This window comes from Salminus brasiliensis, chromosome 1 (assembly GCF_030463535.1).
Source record: "Salminus brasiliensis chromosome 1, fSalBra1.hap2, whole genome shotgun sequence".
NCBI classification, from domain to species: Eukaryota; Metazoa; Chordata; class Actinopteri; order Characiformes; family Bryconidae; genus Salminus; species Salminus brasiliensis.
This window is the reverse complement of record NC_132878.1, coordinates 91,846,719-91,872,220: the sequence shown is the minus strand read 5'-3', so window position 1 is coordinate 91,872,220 and position 25,502 is coordinate 91,846,719. Positions and strand designations below refer to the sequence as shown.

General features: G+C 41.3%; 2 protein-coding genes across 4 annotated transcripts in view; one reads left to right on the top strand and one right to left on the bottom strand.

Annotated features, from left to right (window-relative positions):
* Positions 1-2,493, top strand: part of glcci1b (glucocorticoid induced 1b) — a 37,788-nt gene extending 35,295 nt beyond the window's left edge. Inside the window, exon 8 of the mRNA XM_072692415.1 lies at positions 142-2,493. Coding sequence (XP_072548516.1) covers positions 142-370 — 229 coding nt within the window. The 3' untranslated portion in view covers positions 371-2,493. The remainder of the gene's footprint in view (positions 1-141) is intronic.
* ica1 (islet cell autoantigen 1) lies at positions 2,311-23,844 on the bottom strand. Of its 3 annotated transcripts, none has more exons than XM_072692411.1 (13): positions 23,731-23,844; positions 20,813-20,842; positions 20,543-20,714; positions 16,710-16,782; positions 15,678-15,801; positions 13,885-14,083; positions 12,294-12,419; positions 11,513-11,611; positions 8,732-8,835; positions 8,589-8,638; positions 7,973-8,242; positions 7,355-7,444; positions 2,311-5,026 (listed from the first exon to the last, which is right to left on the bottom strand). In XM_072692411.1, the coding sequence occupies exons 2-13, from the start codon at positions 20,827-20,829 to the stop codon at positions 4,905-4,907; spliced, it is 1,446 nt and encodes a 481-aa protein (XP_072548512.1). In that variant the 5' UTR covers positions 20,830-20,842; positions 23,731-23,844; the 3' UTR covers positions 2,311-4,904. The 3 variants fall into 3 exon arrangements, with proteins under 3 accessions (XP_072548512.1, XP_072548513.1, XP_072548514.1); XM_072692412.1 differs by lacking the exon at positions 23,731-23,844 and adding an exon at positions 23,411-23,714; XM_072692413.1 differs by lacking the exon at positions 23,731-23,844 and adding an exon at positions 22,070-22,163.
* Between the last annotated feature and the right edge of the window lie 1,658 nt (positions 23,845-25,502).

Here is a 25,502-nt window from a genome sequence, read left to right as displayed (position 1 = left end):
CACTGATGGAGGGCTAGAGAATGGCTGTAACTATACAGCTACTAGATGGTCTTCGGTTTCTAGTTGTACTATAGCAAGGTGGGGGGTTTCCGTTAAAGTGGTCAGTTCTGTTGAAGTGGTTTCTTTCTCCAACCCTTGTAGGTCAAAAGGCTTCCCCGTCTTCTCCTGCCCTGACCGAAACAAAGTGAGCTTCATCCCGACCGGCTCAGGACCCTTCTGTCCTGTAAGACAGCCAAGCTCCTCATTCTTTCCCTCAGACTGTTGGCCCGACTCCCAGAGCGGTCAGCTCGTGGGTCATTTTAAACAGGCTGGAGGGCAGGAGAGCCCGCCTTCACACTGCTTCAGCTCATACAGGACACTCCACTGCTAATCAGTCAAGCAGAGGGCGAGAGATGATGCCTGTGGACGGACTCATGGATTGTCCTCTGCAGTACACGTCTACAGGTCAAGTTTAAAAAGACATACTACTGGTTACATGGATGGCTGGAAGTCCCTCCAGTCACCTGACCTTCTCATACTTTACTTAAGTAAACGAAGCAGCGACTGTTTCGGAATTGGCGTGTTCTTAAAAAGACTGTTATTATATGAGATATATCTTTGTTGTCATGAGAAAACCTTGACAAAACGTCATTTTATGAGACAATCCATGATTTTTCCAGATTTCTGCATAATTTTATGGTTGAGATGTAAGCAAAGCCAGTCAGGGGTTTGGTGTGAAATTGTTAATTGTAGAGAAACTCTGATTTCTTCAGTGGTGGTGAATAAAACCAGTCTTGGCACCTACAATACAAAAATAGCCATTTTATTTACTATCCAAACTCACCAGTGATCCTTCAAGTGTCTTCTGAGTGTTTTTATGTGCAATGTTACAGATGGTTAAATAAATTAATTAATAAATAAATAAATAAATAAATAGGGGTTCAGAGTGGCTCAGCAGTCTAATGCACTGCCTAATGCTTTGCCATCAGCGGAAGGAGTCAGAGAGGGCACAATTGCCTTCGGGTAAATAGATGGTGCTCTCCCCTGTTAACTGGTGCGGTGGTACTGGGGACCACTGAGCCTGTCTGCTGCCCGGCAATGCCACATTGGCAGCACTATGGGGCAGTGGTGGCTCAGTGGTTAGAGTGCCGGGCTATCGATAACAAGGTTCTGGGTTCGATTCCCGGGCTCTGCAAGCTGCTACTGTTGGGCCCTTGAGCAAGGCCCTTTACCCTCTCTGCTCCCTGGGCGCTGGAGTTGGCTGCCCACCGCTCTGGGTGTGTGTGTACTCACTGCCCCTAGATCACTAGTGTGTGTGTGTTCACTACCACAGATGGGTTAAATGCGGAGGACACATTTTGCTGTGCAGTGTAGTGACAAATACATGCACCTTTAACTTTACTAGGAAAAGAGGCGATGTCTGGCTTTCCATGTATTGCAGAAAACATAGTAACGTTTCTACCCTTCTAATGTTGAGAGCATTGCTAGTGCTAGGGGGCGCTACGGACGGGTGGTGGGGGTTGCGGGTGTTAATTAGCAGCACCAAACTGGCAGAAAAATAACAAATCAACAAATTTAGTTCAAATAAATGAAATAAATATTCAAAGTTTTTTTGGGGGATCATTTTTTAAAATGTAATATTTACAGTTTGGGTCAGAGACCGTATTCTAAAATGGCTTGGCTATCAAACAATGTATTCATAACCATTTTTATAGATTATAGATGTTTATGGAGGTTTTGGAGGCATTGAATATCTCTAAATATCTGATTCCATTCACCACCACCTTGAATAATTCAGACTCTCTACATTTCTCTAGCAGTGGATTTCACACCACAGCAAGCAGCTGGACTTTAGTCTAAACCGCTTAATTACACAGAAACTAAAATATGACTTGGAAATGGTGAGGAAACGATGTTGGCCGGCACAGGCATCTGTTAGCTGGTGCGGTGGAGCTGAGGACCCGAGTCTTCGCTCCAAGCGTGTCGGCTGCCTGGTGATGCTGCATCAGCGGCAGTTTGAAAAGAGGGGGTGGATGGCTTTGCATGTATGGGAGGAGACGTGTGTTAAGTCTTTACCCTTCTAGTGTCATTGGGACATCGGGAACTTTGAAAATGAAAAATGTATATATAAAATTCTCAACAAAATACATTGTTAAAGATTTTTTTCTGATCCTTTTTTCACACTGTAGCACTTGTATAATGTCCAAGGCCAGAATTGAGTTTTCTGCATTTTACTACTGTCCTTTTTGGCTTATTAAACATCTGTAATGCACATGTTGGGTGGGTTTCTAGCTAAATGGGAAACTGAATGAATTTAGACTCAGAAAAAACTACGTTAAACATTTTTTAATGTGTTATACATACATGCTTTTTATATTGTTCACATTTATTTATGTATGAGTGGTATAGCTTTACCTGGAGGATACAAAAAGCAATAGTACAAGACAAAATAGCTAGCTTTGTTTTCTTATGTTTTTTTTTTTTTTTTACCTATATTGAAATTGTTCTGATGGTGTGGGAATAAACTAAGATTTATTTCGCTAAACAGTGTCTGCAGTCGGAATTTAGATGGACGTCCTTAATCACGAGGACCTGGCACTCTGCCAGTAGCAAATTCAAGTGTTAATCATCTTGCCATTTCTTTATATGCACTAAGGGTGTACTATATTCAACATAAACATTTATTGAGAAGATTGTTGGAATTGGGACAACACTCTGGGCTAGTTCATGTGGACCAGAACCCAGAGCCCAAAATGATCAGCTATGGCCTTAAATAGTAGGTCACCATCAGTTCAAATATCTGCATTCACAAAGCTAAACTGGCCAAAGCTGTATATCGTTGCTGTTGCGCAAAATTCCTATTAGCTTCCTATTCTTTTTTACATTGTCAGATTTTCATGATGAACGAACCAATAGAAATGCTCCAAAATGAGTTCTGGACTTTTGGTTTGAAGGTTTTTGCGTGACAGTGACGATATATTCGATTTTTTAGCTCTTGTGAGAACAGAACTACGACTGTTAATATCCTACATTAAAAAGACACCCAGCACACAGGCCTAGAAATATCCTGACTCACACCAGCTAAGGCAAAAACTCCTAATATAGGCCTTTAACCAAGGTTTTGGCTCAACTTCCAGCCTAAAGCACTGTCAGATTTAAGGCTTACGTTCTGCAGCATTGGTTTGAATGATAATGCAATAAATATGTGAATTATACTTTAAATATAGCACTTGGAAAATATATGTAGATATAATTTTTACACGTGAATGATCCATATTTCCAAAAATAGGAACCTTGTTCATAGTTTGATATTGAATGATATTGACATTTTTTCACATATTACGTGTTTCAGAAACTTCATGGACTGCTCAGGATGTGGCTCCTCCACCTGTAGTGCTTGTGTTACTCCATCATATTTCCAAATATTGTGTGTTATTAAATAATTCAGATGTAAACAGACTCAATCAGAGTGGTTTGGTGTACAGTGGTGGTGCACGGAACCATATATCTAAGGAATTGCAGAAAGTTATGTGAAATAGAAATAACAATAATAGCCTACCTTAAAATAAATGAAGTTAAGTGCCTTCATGGTGGAGGGGTACATGCAGGGTGTTTTGAGTCAAAATAGCCCCCAAAGAAAAAGTTGTTCATATTTGCCACTATTTTATCATCATTAATATTACATATAAAACTAAGACACGTTTATCTGCACTGGTCGGTCGGGTGGTAGTGGTTTTAGGTGTACCATGAAATTTGATTAAAATTTATTTATTTACTTAATTATTTATTATTTATTTATTTGTGTTCGGTACAAATGTAGCCGACCAGAGGATTCCACCACTTTCTTACTATTTTCTGAGTTTAAAAAAATACCAATCGATTAATAGAAAAAATAATCAGCAGATTAGTCCATAAATAAAAGAATCATTAGCTTGATACAATTTATTTTTGTTTATTTAACTTATTGATAATTTATTGTTAAATAATTTTTAAGGAGACTTTTTACATATACTCCAATTATAAAATAGATAAAACTTTTATCTATAGTAAAGCTTTTGTTCAGTTAAAAAAACCTTTGTTTTCATACATATAAGGGTCATTGTATCTGATATTATTATTGTAATTAGTAATTATTATTATTATAACTATATCAATAACCATATTATTAAAAATAATTATAATAAATAAATATAAATAAATATAATATTATAAAAATAATAATAACAACTGTAAAATACAGTGATGCTGATATTTTCTGAGCCGGTTATCAGACTGATAAAATCTCCTACCATCCCATACCAACCCTACTGGTGGGTTTGGATATCAAATAAAATGGATGTATTTGTGTTGTAGACAACTGGACCTCTGGTTCCGGTCACCACCACTGTAAAGTTTCTCTCCAGAGAACCATGTCACAAACTCTGGCACTCTGTCCAACTGAGCTATAAAGAATTAGTCAGAAAAAGTCAGTGGAATTCCCCTTAACACAGCATGAGCAAACAGAAAGCACTTTCCTAAAGCCTGATCTCATTTATGAACCAGGTTCCTTGTGTTCTCCCCAGGATTTGGGCCTCCTATCTTCAGAAGTGTCCTTCAACTAAGAAACATAGCTCAAAATATACCATATTAACACACCAAAAGACATTGGGCTACGATCTCCAAAAGAACTGAAATATTGGCACAGATATAGAAACAGGGAAGAGACCTGGGTGGTTTCTGATGAAGGCAATGGTCTCAGCATCCTTTGCCTCACAGATCTGATCCACCAGTCCAGGTTTAAGGATATCCGTTACAGTGTAAAGAAATCTTCATGCAACTACAAAAAAAAGCATCTGCAGAGGTCCTATCTGTCCTTTGTGCACTGTAGCAGGTGGAGATGGATAGATAAGTAGATAGGCAGATAGGTCCTGGAATTTCTGTGGTGTTTATGCTGTGTTCAGCTCGTGCTCCTTGTCTGTTCTTCCCACTGCATCTGGATTGGTCAGAGGATCCAAGTCAGCAAAGAGGTTGAACCACGCCGAGCGATCCTTTATTGTTCCGGGGGTATCTGCATAGAAAAATAAAAGTAAAAAATGTACATATATATATATATATATATATATATATATATATATAAAATAATAAAAGCATAGTAAATTTAGAACGGATGTGATAAAGAATCAAGTAGTGACTTTTTTTCCGTAGAACCAAAAATTAACACAGAACCATCGTGAACACCAAGTGTAGGTGTCACTTATCACTAACTAGTAGCAGTTATTCAAGGCTATGAATACTGCATATGGGCATGTGTGTGTGTATATACACTGTATGAACAAAAGTATTGGGACACCTGCTCATTCATACCAACTGTCTACTGTCCAGCATGGTTGATGCATTGCTGTGTGTTTCTGATTGCATTCAGTGACATAAGCATTTATGAGAACAGCATGGATGATCACCATCCCACCCAATCCTCAACTCCCCAACTCATCCCAAACATTTTGGAAGGAGTACTAGCTTTCCACTGCTCCACAGCTCAATGCTGGGGTGCTTTATAGCCCTCTGGCCCACACCTAGCATTAAGCAGCATGGAGCCATTAGGTTCATGTTTATCTGCTCCAGAGAGTCCTATTCTATTAGCTATACTTCTCTACAGGGACTAGGCAGGATGTGTGTGTGAATTTGCACATCTGTGTCATGGGTGCAATGGTTGCAACCTAAAGTAGCTAAATGCATTCATTAGAAGGGGTGTCCACAAACATTTGGACTTATGGTGCATATACACACGTGGACAAAATTGTTGGTACCCCTTGGTTAATGAAAGAAAAACCCCAAAAATAACAAAAATAACTTGAATCTGACAAAAGTAATAAATAAAAATGTTATGAAAATTAACCAATGAAAGTCAGACATTGCTTTTCAACCATGCTTCAACAGAATTATTTAAAAAATCAACTTATGAAACAGGTCTGGACAGAAATGATGGTACTCTTAACTTAATATCTTGTTGCACAACCTTTTGAGGCAATCACTGCAAACGATTCCTGTAACTGTCAATGAGACTTCTGCACCTCTCAGCAGGTATTTTGGCCAACTCCTCATGAGCAAACTGCTCCAGTTGTCTCAGGTTTAAAGGGTGCCTTTTCCAGACAGCATGTTTCAGCTCCTTCCAAAGATGCTCAATAGGATTTAGGTCAGGGCTTATAGAAGGCCACTTCAGAATAGTCCAATGTTTTCCTCTTAGCCATTCTTGGCTGTTTTTATCTGTGTTTTGGGTTATTATCCTGTTGCAAGACCCATGACCTGCGACTGAGACCAAGCTTTCCGACACTGAGCAGCACTTTTCTCTCTAGAATCCCTTGATAGTCTTGAGATTTCATTGTACCCTGCACAGATTCAAGACACCCTGTGCCAGATGCAGCAAAGCAGCCCCAGAACATAACAGAGCCTCCTCCATGTTTCACAGTAGGGACAGTGTTCTTTTCTTGATATGCTTCATTTTTCCATATGTGAACATAGAGCTGATGTACCTTGGAAAAAGTTCCATTTTTGTCTCATCTGTCTATAGGACATTCTCCCAGAAGCTTTGAGGCTTGTCAACATGTAGTTTGGCAGATTCCAGTCTGGCCTTTTAATGATTTGTTTTTAACAATGGTGTCCTCCTTGGTCATCTCCCATGAAGTCCACTTTGGCTCAAACAATGACGGATGGGGCGATCTGACACTGATGTTCCTTGCGCTTGAAGTTCACCTTTAATTTCTTTAGAAGTTTTTCTGGGCTCTTTTGTTACCATTCGTATTATCAGTCTCTTTGATTTGTCATCAATTTTCCTCCTGCGGCCACGTCCAGGGAGGTTGAATACAGTCCCATGGATCTTAAATTTCTGAATAATATGTGTAACTGTAGTCACAGGAACATCAAGCTGCTTGGAGAAGATCTTTACCTTCAACATGATTGTCTATAATTTTCTTTCTAATCTCCTGAGACAATTCTATCCTTCACTTCCTCTGGTCCATGTTGAGTGTGGTACACACCATGTCACCAAACAGCACTATAGCCCTACATATAGGCCCACTGACTGATTACAAGATTGTAGACACCTGTGATGCTAATTAGAGGACACACCTTGATTTAACATGTCCCTTTGGTCACATTATTTTCAGGTGTACCATCATTTTTGTCCAGGCCTGTTTACTATTAACTATTAATAGATTCATTGTCATTTTGGAGCATTTTATTGGTCCACTCATTATATTTTAAGAAAATAATTTTGCCAGAATCACATTATGTTCAAAAGTTATTTATTTTTTTGTGTGACAGCGACAATATTTATTAATATACTGGATATATTCCAATGAATGTATCTGTTGCACAATATCAGCAGTTTTTCATTTACCTCGTGCCTTTGGTTTAGAAGAGATCTGATTGGCTCCAGTGGGTTGTTCGGTTAGCCCTCCTGTGCTCTGTGGGTTACCTGTAGCCCAGCCTGGAAGGAGGGTGTGATGGAAGGGGTATTATCTCGAAATGTGTAATATTCAGGTTACATCTTTATTACTTTATTATTATTATTATTATTATTAGACATTATTATTATTAGCATTGGTAATAGCAGCATTAGCAAGTATATCTTGCTAGTCCAACACAAATATCCATACACTTGATGTGGCTTCAGTGATCTCCAAACCTGATTTTAAATTTTTTTTATGATTTTGTTTCATTTTTCAGCCTTAAAACATCAACCAGGCTGTTTTTTTGCCTCTGTGCATTTAAATGTTACATGTAAATGACATTTGCTCTGCACCCCAAATTCTGGAGACATGAAGGCTCCTCATCGCTGCGCTCTAAATGGACAAGCTAAACTTGTGAGCATGAAGAAAGTTTAAAGGACCTTCACATTATGTTAGGGTTGCAGGACAAACCCATAAACTGCTCAAAGCTCTAAAACCTAAGACAAATATAAGCAGCGTAGAAAAGTTGGTTCCTCTTTAGGACTACTGAATAACACTCTCCGTACCTGAGACTGCAGACTGCAGGTTGTGGAAGTTCTCGTCCAGCAGGCGTGATGGGAGAAAGAATGAACCCTTCTCCTCCTCCAGCTGGACATCTGCAAGTCCTGCTGTGCCGCTGGTGCTACCACTCTCCACACACTCGTCTTCCCCAAATACCTCTCTCCACTCCCGCGAGAAATCACCCTCCTCCTCCAGTGAGCTGGAGCCCAAGATCTCGCTCAGCAGGCTCAGGTTGTCCTTTTCCTGACCGCTGCCGGACAGTGCCTCCTCTGGGCCTGGGTACACACACACAGGAACATTATGTCAGCACCTTTTAGAACCGTTTATAGTAAGTAAGGTGCCTATGCTCCTTATAGAGGAGGTTCTAAAGGTCCCTTTAAATCCCTTAAAAAACATCAACCAGGCTGTTTTTGTCTTTGTGCCTTTAACATGTTGTGTGAATGACGTTTGTTCTGATTGGCTGCCCTGTTTAACCGAAAAGCAGTTCCACTACCATCCCATGTCCTGGGTCCATGCGAATGGACAAGCTAAACTACTGTAGGCTGAATAGGTGGCCATATGTAATGAGACTGTAATGAGCAGGCTGCAGGTTTGTAGCTCATTGTACATGAAGCAGTTTACCTGACTGACTTGCCTCCTTGTTTAGATCCTCTTCATCTACTGAAATCAGTCTGATGAAAAAAAAAGGAAATGAGCCTCACATAAGTGCATTAAAGACAACAGTAAAGAAATATAACCCGACAAACAGAGAGAACTTTATTTACACATCTTCTGTGATTGCACTCGTTTCCCCTTCCTCTGTTTTTGCCCTGTTTTTCTTCTTCACCCTTTTCTTTGCTCCCTGATCGGATCCTTTGCTCTGCAGCATCTACAATAACAAAAACACAATGGTGATATTTACATTTACATTTAAGGCATTTAGCAGACGCTCTTCTCCAGAGCGACTTACAAAAGTGCTTCACTATTTACCCAAGAAAAACCTCAGCTAGTTTAAATAGACTAAAAATTCAAAGATCCTCTAAGTTTAGACTCTACTAAACACAATTCAGTAAGGAGACCATAGTACTCTACTATTCGCCCACGTATTCTCAGAAGAGGAGGGTCTTCAGTCTGGGTTTGAAGAAAGTGAGCTTTGGACTCTGCTGTTCGGACACCCAGGGGAAGTTCGTTCCGCCACTTTGGTGCAGGACAGAAAAAAGCCTGGTCTTCCGTGGATTTTGAGGGATGCCGGGTCGAGACGAGCCGTACTTAAAGCTGGAAGGGCTCTTGGTGCAGATCGGCTTTTGACCATTGCCATCAAGTACGGAGGGGCTGATCCGATATCAAATCTATTTATGATAACATGATAAAAGATCAGTGCAACACAGAATCCGTCCTCCTACCGAGGTCCACACATTACAATTGTGTCTCAAAATGCAGGAAATCTCATCATTTGCTTTTATGAGACTGTTTTCAACCCATTTAACTGCTCAGAATTACACAGGCTGTTTCTGTTAGTGTGCCTTTAAGACCTTTAATATACAGTCAAGCTGGAAAGTCGGGACACCCCCTTCTCCTTTTAAAGACCTTTTCTGCAATCGATTGAGCTCATTTTTTGTCCTGATTCTACACAAAACAGCCCACACTGACAAAGTGAACGCAGGCTTTTACACATTTATTACATTTATAACTTGTTTAAAATGAAAATGTATAATATCATATCATATAGAAGTGTGCACACCCTTTAATATAATGCCCAAAAGTGAGCTAAGGTGCATTGTGTTTCCACTGATGCTGCTTGAGATGTTTTTACAAATTAATTGTCCACCTGTGGTAGGGCTGGGCGATATGGTATGAATACTGTACTATCAAGATATTTTATTTTGCAATATCATAATACATGTAATCATAGACTAAAAACATCAGTAGTGACAGATTCCTATAAACTACTATTCAGATCCTCTCCGGTTCTGAACACAGTGATTCATATATAACATCTGCTGCTCATCATCTAATTAAACCAGTCTAATTACACTGTTAGTGATGAAACCTGATCAGTGTTTATTAAGCACTAACAGTCTCCTCCAGATGCCTAGAAAAGCACATTATCATAATAACAAAATTCATCACGATATGATAAAATATCATCATATTGCCCAGCTCTAACCTGTGGTCATTTTAACAGTTGACAGTGCATGTTAGAGCAAACTGCAAGCCATGAGGTCCAAAGGAATTACAGCAGACCTCAGAAGCAGGATCGTGTCAAGGCACAGATGATCTGAAGAAAGGTACAGAAAAATTGCTGCAGCTTTACAGGCCCCAAAGAGAACAGTGACCACCATCATTCGTAAATGGAAGAAGTTTGGAACCACCAAGAACTGAGCGATCACCAGGGAGGTGAGCAAGAACCCGAGGGCCACTCTGACAGAGCTCCAGCGTATCCTTAAGGAACATATGGAAGACCAGCATCCAGGCAGCACTCCACAAATCACGGCTTTGTGGTAGAGTGGCCACATGGAAGGCACATGACAGCCCGCTTGGAGTTGGCCAAAAGACACCTAGAGAGACTCTCAAACCATGAGAAATGAGATTTCTAGCCTGAATACCAAGCGTCACGTCTGGAGGAAACCTGGAACCACTCATCACCTGGCTATGCCAGCTCTACAGTGAAGCTTGGTGGTGGAAGCATCATGATACCAGGATGTTTTTCAGCAGCGGTCCCGGGGCAACTAGTCCTGATAGAAGGAAAGATGACTGCAGCTGCAAACTGAGGATGGTGACTTTTGCTGAAGAGAAATAATGGAAATAACCAGGATTAACCTAAGACGCTAGATCTTCTGAATGCCAACCACCATTAACCCAAAAGAAAAAGAAGAGGAAGAGGAAGAAGAAGAGGAAGAGGAAGAGGAGAGCCTGGTTCTGCTTTTAACAACATGGTAAGTAATGGGTCGGAAAGTTGTTGGATCTTAGTTCATTTAATACAAACAGCGATGGCTTGTTCTGTTATGTCATGAGGCTCTTGTACCCTCCTGTGGTAGCCTTAGCTAAACTGGTTGGCTTTGGATAATAGAGACTGTTGGGCTCATTGTATTGTGCAATAGCAAGTACACAGGACATCTAGCTAGGTGTCTTCGGTCTTTGCGCTTCGGTACTTTGTCAAGAAAGTTCTTTCCAGAACCACAAGTCCTTTCTTTGAGTGGACCCCCCTCGTAACTTCAGTGGGAATGGGTGGAGCTAAACTGCTGTAGGCTGAATAGGCAGGTATATGCAAATAGTTTTTTTGTATATATTGTTTTTTTGTGACATCACAAAAACAGAGGGGCTGTTTTCATTGCTTAGTTTCCATATAAGGGCTGTATGGTCTGGAGAGTGAGCGGTGTGTTCTGAAACTTAAATATTTACATAATATCTCAGTGTCTTTTGGCTTAAAATGATCAATGAGCAAACTCGCCACTTTAGATCTGCACAAATTTCTCGCTATCTCACATTACCGAGTTTGCACAAAATGCTTCAGAAACACATGAAGAATGACATAAAACAAACTTGGCCAGTTTTTGTACTCCCACCTTAAGCGTCGAGAGATCGCTCGGCTGGCAGCCTTTGAAGCTCTCGTGGATGGCGGCCATGGTGTGAGACGTTTTCTCCCAGAAATGTAAGAGCGTGGTCTGAAGTAAACACAAAGACACAAGACATCTGTGGAAATGTTGTGGATTTATGTACAGCAACTTTAAATCTTACTACAGTACATGTTACAAGTGATAAATGGACTAAAGTATTGGGACACCTGCTCATTCACCACTTCTTCTGAAATCTAGGGTATTAAAAAAAGAGCTTATGCTGCTTTTGTTGAAGTAACTGTCTCTACTGTCCATGTAAGTAGGCCTTCTACTAGATTGCATTCAACGACAAGAGCGTAAGTTAGATCACCACCCTGCTTCATCCACAACTCCCCAACTCTCCTCAAAATACTGGATGGAGCGCCAACCATCATTCCAGAGAACACAGGTCCACTGCGCTACAGCTCCATGCTGGAGGTGTTATACCCCTCTATAGCCCATGCCTGGCATTAGGCATAGAGCCAATAGGTACATATTTATCTGCTCCAGACTAGACAAGCTTTATATGTGTGCTTTTATACATCAGTATCAGCAATAGATGCAATGTAACTTAGCTAAATGCATTCATCAGAAGGGGTGTCCACAAACATTTAGACATACTGTCCTTATTCAGTGCTTATTTATGTGTTAAGAGGTCCCTGGGTGGGTAGCCTTCAAATAAAGTGTTTCCAAAATAGCAGTGCTGGTCAGACTGGTGCTATCACAGGTGTCTGCTGTTAGAGCGATGTACCTGATAGTTTGTAAGAACGTGAGAGAGCAGGTTACATCGGCTGGCTCCCAGTAAATCCACCTTCTGACAAACATCGTTCTTCAGCTTGTCAAAGCTCGTCTTGGTGAGACGCACCTGCGCCTGAACCTGCAGAAAGCAAAGAGTCTGTCTGACAGTTCAAAGCTGCAACATGACGAGAAGAGATCAGAGGAGGAACAAGATGTTTCAGCATGAGAACGGCTTCCTGTTTAAAATGATTACAGTAAATACAAATAACAGACTCCACAGCTCCACACTGTGCATCTCACAAGGTCAGGTAACACCCACACACTGGGGTGCCTTACACCACTAGTGATGGCTCACATGATCAGAAGTCCTGGTGCAGGTCTAATATAGAATAAACACCTTCAGCCAAATCAGCCATCATTCTGATATTGTGTAGGCTCCCCTCGTGCCATTAAAACACTTCTGACCCGTCAAGGCGTGGACCCCACAAGACCTCTAAAGGTGTATTGTGGGATCTGGGGCGACCAGGACGTTAGCAGCAGACCCTGTAAATCCTGTAAGCTGTGAGGTGGGACCTCCATGGATCACATTGGTGAGCCTTGGCTGCTCATGACCCGGTCACTGGTTCACCGGTTGTCCTTCCTCTGAGCACTTTTGGTAGGTATTGACCTCAGCATACTGAAACATACACCAAGGTTCTGACTTGTCTAGCCATCACTATTTGGTCATTGTCAAAGTGTTTCAGATCCGTAAGAATAGGGCTGGGCGATATGGTAAAAAAAAAAACAACTGTATCACAATATTTTAAGATTTTTTTTACACAATGTTTATCACGATACATGTAATCACAGATTTAAAACATCAGTAGCAACAGATTCTAAGAAACTACTGTTCAGATACTCTCTCGTACTGAACACAGTGATTTTTATTCAACATCTGCTGCTCTTTATCTAATTGAACCAGTCTAATTAGACTGTTAGTAATGAAACCTGCAGCTGATCAGTGTTTATTATGTACTAACAGTATCCTCCATATGCTTAGAAAAGCTTATTGCTTTCATGATAACAAGATTTATCACAATATGATAAAATATTGTCATATTGCCCAGCTCTACTGTATTTCTACCAATGTATTTGTACACTGTAAGAGAAGACATTTGGTGTAAACCAGGCACAGCATTTGAGCACAAGAACTTTACACCAGTTGTGAAGCATTGTGAGGTACTTTGCTGCAGCGGGGCCAGCTCTTCATCATAGGATCCACTGTAAATTCTTTAGAATTTGCTTGAGGAAAATCACACAGCTGAAAGAATTCTGCCTGGAGTAGTGGGAAAAACTCTAGAGGGCTATAAGTCTAAGCCAAGGGGAAATCCCAGCTATTAGAAAATAAGGCGTCCTAACTTTTACTCACACAAAAACTATATTTCTATTCATTCCATTTAACCAATGGTGTCATCTCTCAATATTGTTCAAATGAGGAGATCAAATGCCCATTTTATTTTAAATGTTCAAAAACACAAAGGTTTTTAATGGGGTGTCCTAATTTGTTCACATGACTGTATGTGTTTCACGAATTCTGATACGAGTGTTTTCTCAGCGAGTCTGACCTTACGGAACTTCTCCATCTGTTTGTGTGTGTCAGGGTCCAGCTCCTGAGACACGTCCTTCATCCACAACAGTGCCCCCCGATACTCCGTCCTGGCCTGTTCCATCCTGTTCACGGTCAGCCACGTGTCGGAGATGGCCCTGTAGCGAAAAGTCTCCACCTCCTGATACAGGCGGCACAGTGGGACACGCAACGCCAGCCTACAGAACAAGGTCACACATAAAAGGGTCAGACAGTGCCTTAATGAACTTAGTTGAGTTAGGACTGTGCATATCTGTTCTATTAGTTCAATTTGATCTGATTAGTTTGTATAAATAGTTTTGAAGACTACGCTTAAAGCAACATGACGTAGCATTTTCACCTTAAAACAGCAGCTTCAGGATCATGTAGATGCTCCACTGACTGCATTAGGGAGAATAGCGTCTCAAGCCTTGCTACTTTGGGTTTAACACACTGCTAACTTTGGTCAAAGTGGAAAGAAAAAGTTCCTGGGGACTGTGTGACGCTGTGTAATATTTCTGTAAAATTCTGTAATATCACTAATATTACTTTCAGTGATGCTTCTATATCTCTCACTTGTCCAGAAATGCATGTTTAAAGCGTGTCCTTTAGTGTTGGCTCAAAGTGTTAATTCCACGTCCAGACTGAAGGGGGAGCCTCTGAGCAAGAAATGGCAATTTTTTACATAATGCTGCTTAAATACAAAAATGTTGGACCTACGTTCCACCAGCCAGTGTTTCCACCGTTTTTAGGAAAACATTTTCCAGGACTTTTCCAGATCACTTTCCACTTACACACATGGTTACATGGCAGTGTTGTGCACTTTTTTCATACCCCACTTTTCTGATCGAAAAAAAAGTTAACTTTTATGGTACTCCATAAAAAGATTTTTTATACTACGACAGTTTTCCTAAATTCATGTTTAAGTAAAATTGCAATATATCGTAATACCATTATCGTGATAAAAAAAGGCCCATACTTAGTATTTGAATTGTGCAGATAGGTAATGGTTTACTGCAGCATTATGCAAGAATTGGCATTTCTTGCTCCTGCGCTCACCCAGAGAGTAGCTTTAGTATAGTTACACAGTGCAGTTAGCAGCATGCTGAGCCTGGAGTAGCAGCAATTAAGATGCCATTCATTCCGTTACAGTCAGTGGAGCATCAGCATGATTTTGAAGCTCTTATTTTAAGGTAAGAATGCTACATAGTGTTGCTCATGCATTAATGCTAAATATGCATAAACAGGACCCTCATTTTGTAAAATGGCTTAATCTGACCAGGATCTCAGCTATATTTCTACTTTTTATTAGGAGTTTCCATGACTAGATAACAATAGTTTCTAAATTTGAGCTTTTCCAGATTTTAGGGGTTGTGTGGGAACCCTGACCAACACACAGGCTGAACTGTCTTTCTCTTTCTAACTGAAAACAACCTGAGAATTTTAATTTGGTTAAAAATAAAAGAGGTTAGTCCTTCACTGAATAATATGATAACTTCAGCATTACAAAATGTACACTATTAACCCCTTAAATAGCCTATAGACCACCAGCAGTGTTATTACAAACATCTATTATCAGAGAACAGCCCCACTAGTTTGTACAGAAGGTCCTGTAGTTACTGATATACACCTCAGTGTAATAAGCCTTTCTGCGCTGTCATGTTTGGGTGGAGTATTCCTTTTCAACAATTTCATTCGGTTTGCAGATCTCCATCCAATTGATTGAGCTGCATCAATCTGAATGTATCTTATCAGTTAATGAACTTTAGAGTGAACTACATCTAAAGACCTGACCTTTGCTGAGAAGAGAAGCAAAGGGCTTTTCCCGTGGCCTGCATTATCTTTCCTGCACGGCTTTTGTCCTGGGACCCCTGAGAGCGCAGGAAGCGGCCCAGCTCATTCTCCTCCTGAGACAAAACTGAGGGAACGACATGGAAAAGCACATTATATAGAGTCAAGTACTGCATTCAATTTATTGTGACTGTTGTGACAATATTAAATACACAGTAGGAGGTGGATTTGCTATTTTGTTGCACTTGACCATACGGCTGGGTGATATGGCACAAATATTATGTCACAATATTTAAAGACACTTTCACAATTCACAATATTTATCATGATATTTTGACTAAAGACAGACTAAATGCACCAGTAGCGGCAGATAAAAAAAACTGATATCCCAATTAAGGGCATTAAGAGAAATTACCACATTATTTTGTATTGAGATACTGTATGAATTCTTGAAAACACAGTATTGATTATTAATGAATAGATTACATGTAAAAAGAGTCAGACAGTGGTTCATTTAATGTTGTATTTAAACTCTGGCCACTAGTTGGCAGCGTTGTGCACTTTTTTCGGACCCCACTTTTCTGATTGAAAACAAAGTTAACTTTTAGGGTACTCAGATTTTTTATACTATGACAGTTTTTCTAAAATCGTATTTAAATAAAACGGCAATATATCGTAATACCCGTATCATGACAAAAAACTGACCCCATACTTAGTATTTGAATTGTGCAGATCCCCATGATCTATGCTCAGAAAAAAGTCTATTGTTTATCACGATTACAACATTTAATAATGATATAATAAATATATACGCCCTCTATACGCCCAGGACAAAACCTCAGTAAAACTGCTGCTATTCTGCTTTTTACTTCTATAATCCAGTTATAGATGCATTGAGGTGGATTCCCCCTGAAATAGCTTTACTAAAGCACACCAGTGCCACTCAGAGACCATAGTGCCATATTCCAACCACTCTTTCCAAATGCTGAAGGCTTCCATTCAAAGGAAACTGGAATGATACTGGGAGTAACATACAACATATTCTTCTCTGGTACTGTTCGATGACTTTGAGGAGCTCCATGCACGTCCTCTGCACCGAGTGGAACACCTGCAGTGACCAATGCAAAACAACAGACATGTCACAACAGATGACCAGGGAGCCAAAAATGAATACATCTATTATACTCAATACCAGCATACCACTTTTCTCTTCCAAAATCAAAGTAAAAATCATCAGTAGGTTGATATTGACTGAAGAATTTCCCATTTAAAGCTGTTATATCAAAGCCCTTCACTAAAGATGAGCATCACTATCATTCTTACACTACTAAAAGACTGACTCTGCTACCCTAGAGTAACAAAACACACAGCTAACTACAGGGTGAGTGTGTGCGGTTTCAGACTAAACTTGTTACAGGATCAGCTCAGCATTTTCATAATATGCGATATTTACACAGATCAGCCATAACATTAAAACCACCAGTAGGTTCCACCGTGCTGCCAAAACAGCTCTGAGCCGCCAGGGCATAGACTCCACACCACCTCTGAAGGTGTCCTCCATGGATCGCATCAATGAACCTTAGGTGCCGATGACCCTGTTGCCACTTCACCAGTAAGTACCTACCAAAAGTGGTCTAAGAAAGGATTCTGACCACTGCATACCAGGAACACCCCACAAGACCTGCCTGATGTTTTGGAGATGTTCTGGTCCCAGATTCGTACCCTTGACCATTTTACCTGCTTTTAACAACCTTTTCACCTTTGAGAACTGACTGTTCACTTGCTGCCTAATTTGTAGATCCCAACCCTTGACAGATGCCAAAATTAGCAGATAATATTGGTATTCACGGTATGTCAGTGGTTAATGTTATGGCTGATCAGTATATGACTGTGGGGAGGGAGGAGCTCTGAGGGAGGTCACTTGCTCACTGGGGGTCTTAAATTTTTCATGTCTTTTTATGTTATTTATTTTTCTTTAACTAATTAGTAATTATGTAAAGCTGCTTTGTGACAACAACAGTTGTAAAAAGTGCTATACAAATAAATTTGACTTGACTGTAGGGTTTTTATATTTGTGTAGGTTATTTATTGTATATTTCCAGAAGAACTGGTGATACCGTGCTACACTCAGACAAGCGTATACAGTGCTGTAATCGCCGTTGTTGTTTGATTGTTGTATAAATAGTAAATGTGACTGTGGTTAAGGCAAAAAGGATTTTAACAAGCCTATTCACCACCCTGTTATTTTGCCTTAGAAGGAAACATGCTAGTTTTCTCTCTGAAGAGCCTGTAGCCAGTGAGCTTTTAGCCCTGCCCGCACTCACTTCCCCGGGTTTGGCTTTCTCAAGTTTCACCAGTAAAAAAAATTACCCAATGCAATTTCCCTCCTGATGAGTGTTTAACTCCCTTTCTGTGGAATAGCTGGGATCATGAGGTCTGGTCCCTGTAGCAACATGCATAACTGGCAGAGTCTGGAGTTGATCTCCAGCATCAACAACACCATATTCTCCTGAAGTCGCCATCACGTTTTACCAAAATTTAATTAAAATAAAATAAAATGTAAATTTAATGAGGTTTTACGATTTTAGAGTTTTGGAATTGGCCAGTTTCAGTTTCAGTCTCATTTTGCTCATTTTCAGAAGATCATCTCTAGCATCAACACCATCATATCCTCCTGAGGCTGTCGTTTCCCCAGCTTTGCATAGGGCTTTCTTTAGTGAGCGGGTTATGGAAATGTTGGTGGTGTAAGTACAACGTAAGTACAAGCCTGTTTATCACCCTGTTATTTTGGCTCAGAGGGAAACATGCCTGTGTCCAGTGTGCTGTTGCCCAATGAAGAGACTGTAGCTGGTTAGCTTTTAGTGGTTCTTGTAGCAACCCATATTCCCATAACTAGCTAGTCTGGAGGTGAAGAGTTGATCTCCAGTATAAACACGATCATAATCTCATAAAGTCGCCGCCATGTTTTACCATATCACCAGCTTTGCACTGGGCTTCCTTTAGTGGGCAGGGTTTATGTAAATTCTGGTGGGGTGTTGGGGTCTTTGGAATTGGCCTGTTTTTCAGCTCTGTTTTGGTTCTGCTGGATTTTCAGTTAACAAGTCTGTTTACCACCCTGTTATTTTGCCTTAAAAGACTAAGAGACTGCAGCTGGTTAGATTTTAGGACCACAGGAATAGCTGTGGTCAGGAGGCCTGGTTCACGTAGCAACCCGTATTCCCATAACTAGCATAACTAGTCTGGAGGTGATGAGTTGATCTCCAGCCTCAACACCACCATAATCTCCTGGTGTCGCTGCTGCGTTTACCATATCACCAGCTTTGCCCAGGGCTTCCTCTAGTGGACAGGGTTTGGGGTGTTGGGGTCTTTGGAATTGACTGTTTTGGTTCTGCTGGATTTTCAGTTAACAAGTCTGTTTACCACCCTGTTATTTCACCTTAGAAGGTCCTCTCAGCGCAATGTGCTGTTACCAAAGGAAGAGACTGAAGCTGGTTAGCTTTTAGGACCACAGAAAAGCTGTGGTCAGGAGGCCTGGTTCACGTAGCAACCCGTATTCCCATAACTAGCCGAGTCTGGAGATGATAAGCGTCTCTCCAGCATCAACACCACAATATGCTCCCGAAGTTGCTGTCAAATTTTACCATTTGAGGGTGTAAATTTAAGGAGTCAAGACTGTGATGTAACAGTTTTGAGGTTTTGGAGTTTAAGCTCTCCCTCAGCGGACACTGGCACAGAAAAAGCTAAGGTCAGGAGGCCTGGTTCATGTAGCAACCTGTATTCCCATAACTAGCTGAGTCTGAAAGTCATGAGCTGCTCTTTAGCCTCCTGAAGTCGCCGTTTCAGCAGCTTTGCATTGGGCTTCCTCTAGTGGGCAGGGTTTATGTAAATTCTGGTGGGGTGTTGGGGTCTTTGGAATTGGGCCTGTTTTTCAGCTCTCTTTTGGTTTTGCTGGATTTTCAGTTAACAAGTCTGTTTACCACCCTGTTATTTCACCTTAGAAGGCCCTCTCAGTGCAATGTGCTGTAACCAAATGAAGAAACTGCAGCTGGTTAGCTTTTAGGACCACAGGAAAAGCTGTGGTCAGGAGGCCTGGTTCACGTAGCAACCCGTATTCCCATAACTAGCATAACTAGTCTAGAGTTGATAAATTGATCTCCAGCCTCAACACCATCATAATCTCCTGGTGTCACTGCTGTGTTTTACCAGCTTTGCATAGGGCTTTCTCTAGTGGGTAGGGTTTGGGGTGTTGGGGTCTTTGGAATGTACCTGTTTTTCAGCTCTGTTTTGGTTCTGCTGGATTTTCAGTTAACAAGTCTGTTTACCACCCTGTTATTTTGCCTTAAAAGACTAAGAGACTGCAGCTGGTTAGATCTTAGGACCACAGGAATAGCTGTGGTCAGGAGGCCTTGTTCACATAGCAACCCGTATTCCCATAACTAGCATAACTAGTCTGGAGGTGATGAGTTGATCTCCAGCCTCAACACCACCATAATCTCCTGGTGTCGCTGCTGCGTTTACCATATCACCAGCTTTGCCCAGGGCTTCCTCTAGTGGACAGGGTTTGGGGTGTTGGGGTCTTTGGAATTGGCCTTTTCTTCAGCTCTCTTTTGGTTCTGCTGGATTTTGTCGTGTGAATGAAGAAAGCACAGTGTGTGAGGTTCATGATTTGTCACAGTTTCCATGAACTGGTCGCTTTAAGAGTGTGCGATGACGCTGGTCTCAGTAATCCGTCCGTCCGTCTCATTGTGATCCTACTTTGCTCAGTTACGAGGTGAGTAAACACTGGGCTAAACAGTAACATGGACCTTCGTTCTAACGGCCCTTCGTGCTAACAGGCGCAGCTGTTTCAACAAGGCTCTAACTCTCACCTCAAGTTTGGCATCCAGGTCTGCGTCTGAAGCAACAACATGCTCGTCTTCTTTCTTCCCTGTCACTTTGATGAGCGTCTGTTTGGTTTTCCAGTACTTCTGCTGGAACTTGTTCACCACAGATGAGTCCTGGCTTTGGACAAAGCGGTCGAAGTACTCGCGGGGGAACCCACTGCAGGTACAGGAACAGTATGCAAAAGACCAATGCATGTTAAAACACATTCCCCTCATGGATGAGAACACTGAAGAGTTCTAATTATGAACACTTACTAGTTTCCTCCGTCCATGTTTTCTAATAACCTGAAACATAGAAAACAGGAATAAGACATAAACAGACAAACGCAGACTGATGATACGCAATGATGAATGGCTGATATATAGTTCAAGAGATTGAAGCAGTATTGGTAATAAACTGGTCAAATTAAGATAAATAAATATAAACTATATGGACAAAAGTACTGGGACACCTCCTCATTCATTGTTTCTGATAAAATCAAGGGTATTAAAAAGAGTTGATCCTGCTACTGTCAAGGGAAGAAGGCTTTCTACTAGATGTTGGAGGAGCATTGCTCTAAACATTTGATTGCATCCAGTTTGAGGTCAGGATGTTGGATAATCACCACCCCACCTCATCATCCTATCAAGTATTGGAAGGAGCACCACTGATCATTCCAGAGAACAGTTCCTCCACTGCTCCACAGCTCAATGCTGGGGGGCTTTATACCCCTCTAGCCCACGCCTGGCATTAAGGATGGTAGGGTCATGTTTATCTGCTTAAGAAAGTCTGGTTTTCTGTGTCAGCAATGGATGCAACTTCAAGTAGCTGAATGCAATCATTAGTAGGGGTGTCCACAAACATTTGGACATATAGTATATAGCTGTGGTACAAACACGCCAAAAAAACACACAGTTTGATGGGCATCTCCAACTTGACCAAGACTTGCTGGTCGTCAAGCTGGCCATACTGGTTTATTAGTTTGATGTAGCTGGTTGACCAGTTGGTCAGTCTAGTCATACTGGTGGAGCAGTGCGGTCAGGATGGCCATGCTGTTCAACAGCCTTGGTCATACTGGTTTAAATAGATTAACCAGCAGGTTAGTCAGACTGGTTGACTAGTTTGTTAATGCTGGTTGAACGGTTTGGTTAGACTGGTCATACTGGTCAACCAGCTTAGTAATACTGTTTTGCATAGCTTTGGTCAGGCTGGTCATGCTGGCCTACAAGATTAGTCATACTGTTGAGGTTAGTCACACTGGTAGACAAAACATACCTTATGCTGGTCAAGAGTTAAACTGGTCAACCAGCTTAACCAGTTTGACCAGAATAAGATGCCCACACTGCTTTTTTTCAGCAGGGCAGAAATACTGGTTAACTAGGTTGTTAATGCTGGTTGAACAGTTTGGTTAGACTGGTAATAATGGTTAACAAGCTTAGTAATACTGTTTTGAATAGCTTTGGTCAGGCTGGTAATGGACAAAAATATTCAGACACTGTTGTCAGCTGTTGTCAGCCATTGCTGTGGCATACCTGTCGTCTCAGTCCAATTAGAGGTTCATTCCTCTAAATAACTACGACATTAAAGACTGAAACATGACCAGCTTCATCTCCAGCTTTACGTCCTTCACCCTCCAACTGATCATTCCTGTGGAAATCACATTATACTATACAGACAAAAGTATTTGGACACCTGCTCATTCATTGTTTCTTCTGGTTTGGTTAGAATGGTGATACTGGTCAACAAGCTTAGTAACACTGTTTTGCATAGCTCTGGTCAGGCTGGTCATGCTGGCCTACAAGATTAGTCATACTGGTGAGGTTAGTCACACTGGTAGACAAAACATACCCTATGCTGGTCAAGAGTTAAACTGGTCAACCAGCTTAACCAGTCTGACCAGAATAAGATAACCAGACTGTTTTTCTTCAGCAGGTTAGTCAAACTGGTTGACAAGTTTGTTAATGCTGGTTGAATGGTTCGTTAGACTGGTGATACTGGTCAACCAGCTTAGTAATACTGTTTGCATAGCTCTGGTCAGGCTGGTCATGTTGGCCTACAAGCTTAGTCATACTGGTGAGGTTAGTCAAAACATACCCTATGCTGGTCAAGAGTTAAACTGGTCAGCCAGATTAACCAGTTTGACCAGCATAAGCTAGCCAGTCTGCTTTACTTCAGCAGGTTAGTCAAAGTTGACTAGTTTATTAATGCTGGTTGAATGGTTCAGTTAGACTGGTCATACTGGTCAACAAGCTTAGTAATACTGTTTTGCATAGCTCTGGTTAGTCATGCTGGTAGACAAAACATACCCTATGCTGGTCAACCAGCGTAACCAGTTTGACCAGCATAAGATAACCAGACTGTTTTTCATCAGCAGGTTAGTCAAACTGGTTGACCAGTTAAAGTTAATGCTGGTTGAATGGTTTGGTTAGAATGGTGATACTGGTCAACAAGCTTAGTAATACTGTTTTGCATAGCTCTGGTCAGGCTGGTCATGCTGGCCTACAAGATTAGTCATACTGTTGAGGTTAGTCACACTGGTAGACAAAACATACCCTATGCTGGTCAAGAGTTAAACTGGTCAACCAGCTTAACCAGTCTGACCAGAATAAGATAATCAGACTGTTTTTCATCAGCAGGTTAGTCAAACTGGTTGACAAGTTAAAGTTAATGCTGGTTGAATGGTTCGGTTAGACTGGTCATACTGGTCAACAAGCTTAGTAATACTGTTTTGCATAGCTCTGGTCAGGCTGGCCTACAAGCCTAGTCATACTGGTGAGGTTAGTCATGCTGGTAGACAAAACATACCCTATGCTGGTCAACCAGCGTAACCAGTTTGACCAGCATAGTATCATGCTGGTATCTAGCATGACAACCTTAGCTCTCTCTCCTTAATGTCTGCAGTCCATGGTGTAAATCCAGCCCAGCCTGCACTACACCAGTTCAGCACTTCAGTCTGGAGGGGGATGGAGGCCCCTCAGCCCACTGCAGCCGAACAGACCCGAGCTGAACGAGGCCAAATGCGCAGATCTCCATCCTTCCGCACCGCACCAGTATAGCTCCTCCTTCAGCCCAGTTCTCCATCCCGGCCTTAAAGCCTCTATATCTCAACACTGCAGCGAGTGTGTGTGTGAGTGTGTGTGTGTGTGAGTGTGTGTGTGTGTGTGTGTGTGTGTGATCAGCGATCGTGTCTTACCGTCGTGTCCTTCACACCGCGGGTATTTTAATCCATCTCGTCTTTTGATCTCTCTCTCTCTCTCTCTCTCTCTCTCTCTCTCTCTCTCTCTCAGCTGTCACTCTCTCGCCAGCTGCTGCCACTGCGCATGCGCACAGGTCGCTGATTGCGTCATGATGTGTCCAGCAGTGCAGTGCTGAGGGGAGGGACTGTTCTCATATTATTTATTATATTATAAATGATCAGTAAGAAGAGCAGCAACACGACACTTTCCTTACATAGCTGGAGTTCTGCGACATATTTTATCACATTAAATAAAATAATCTTTATTGATGTATTCATGTTATTTATATTTATAAAATATGTATGTTAATAATAATATATGACTCAGAGTTCCGTAGATGTTCCCCTGAGAGACCTGCTGCTGATACCAGTCTGGAACTGGAGCTTAACTGGATTAGACTGAGATGAATGGGCCAGAGTAAGGGTTAGGATTAGGTTTTGGGTTGAGGTTAAAGTTAGGATGAGGGACATGATGAGGGTTAGGATTAGGTTTTGGGTTGAGGTTAGAATTAGGATGAGGGACATGATGAGGGTTAGAATTAGGTTTTGGGTTGAGGTTAGGGTTAGGATTAGGGTTAGAATTAGGTTTTGGGTTGAGGTTAGAATTAGGATGAGGGACATGATGAGGGTTAGGATTAGGTTTTGGGTTGAGGTTAGGGTTAGGATTAGGGTTAGAATTAGGTTTTGGGTTGAGGTTAGAATTAGGATGAGGGACATGATGAGGGTTAGGATTAGGTTTTGGGTTGAGGTTAGGGTTAGGATTTGGGCCAGGATGAGGGTTAGGATTAGGTTTTGGGTTGAGGTTAGGGTTAGGATTTGGGCCAGGATGAGGGTTAGGATTAGGTTTTGGGTTGAGGTTAGGGTTAGGATGAGGGTTAGGATTAGGTTTTGGGTTGAGGTTAAAGTTAGGATTTGGGCCAGGATGAGGGTTAGGATTAGGTTTTGGGTTGAGGTTAAAATTAGGATTTGGGCCAGGATGAGGGTTAGGATTAGGTTTTGGGTTGAGGTTAGGGTTAGGATGAGGGTTAGGATTAGGTTTTGGGTTGAGGTTAAAGTTAGGATTTTGGCCAGGATGAGGGTTAGGATTAGGTTTTGGGTTGAGGTTAAAATTAGGATTTGGGCCAGGATGAGGGTTAGGATTAGGTTTTGGGTTGAGGTTAGGGTTAGGATGAGGGTTAGGATTAGGTTTTGGGTTGAGGTTAGGGTTAGGATTTGGGCCAGGATTAGAGTTAGGATTAGGTTTTGGGTTGAGGTTAAGGTTGGTGTTAGAGCAAAGATGATGGTTAGGATTATGTTTGAGTAAAGGTTAAGGTTAGGATTATATTGTGAGTTGAGGTTAGGGTTAGGATTAAGACCACGGTGAGAGTTAGGATTAAGTTTTGGATTGAGGTTAAGGTTAGTGTTAGGATAAGGGCCAGGGCAAGGGGTAAATATTAGGTTTTGGGTTGAGGTTGATGTTAATGTTAGGATTAGGATTAGGGCCAGGATGAGGGTTAGGATTAGGTTTTGGGTTGTGGTTAAGGTTAGGATTAGGGCCAGGATTAGGGTTAGGATTAGGTTTTGGGTTGAGGTTAAGGTTAAGATTAAGACCAGGGTGAAAGTTAGGATTAGCTTTTGAATTGTAGTTAAGGTTAGGATTAGGGCCAGGATTAGGGTTAGGACTAGGTTTTGGATTGAGGTTAAGGTTAGGATTAGGATAAGAGCCAGGACAAGGGGTAAATATTAGGTTT

Bases quoted from the DNA above. Each gene is read 5' to 3' on its own strand.
- ica1 (XM_072692411.1), bottom strand. The intron at 14,084-15,677 runs GTCAGGTCTTTA...CTTGTTCTGTAG, and splicing joins TGCTTCTCTTCTCAGCAAAG to GCTGGCGTTGCGTGTCCCAC. The intron at 8,836-11,512 runs GTGGGAGTACAA...TTGTTATTGTAG, and splicing joins GCGATCTCTCGACGCTTAAG to ATGCTGCAGAGCAAAGGATC.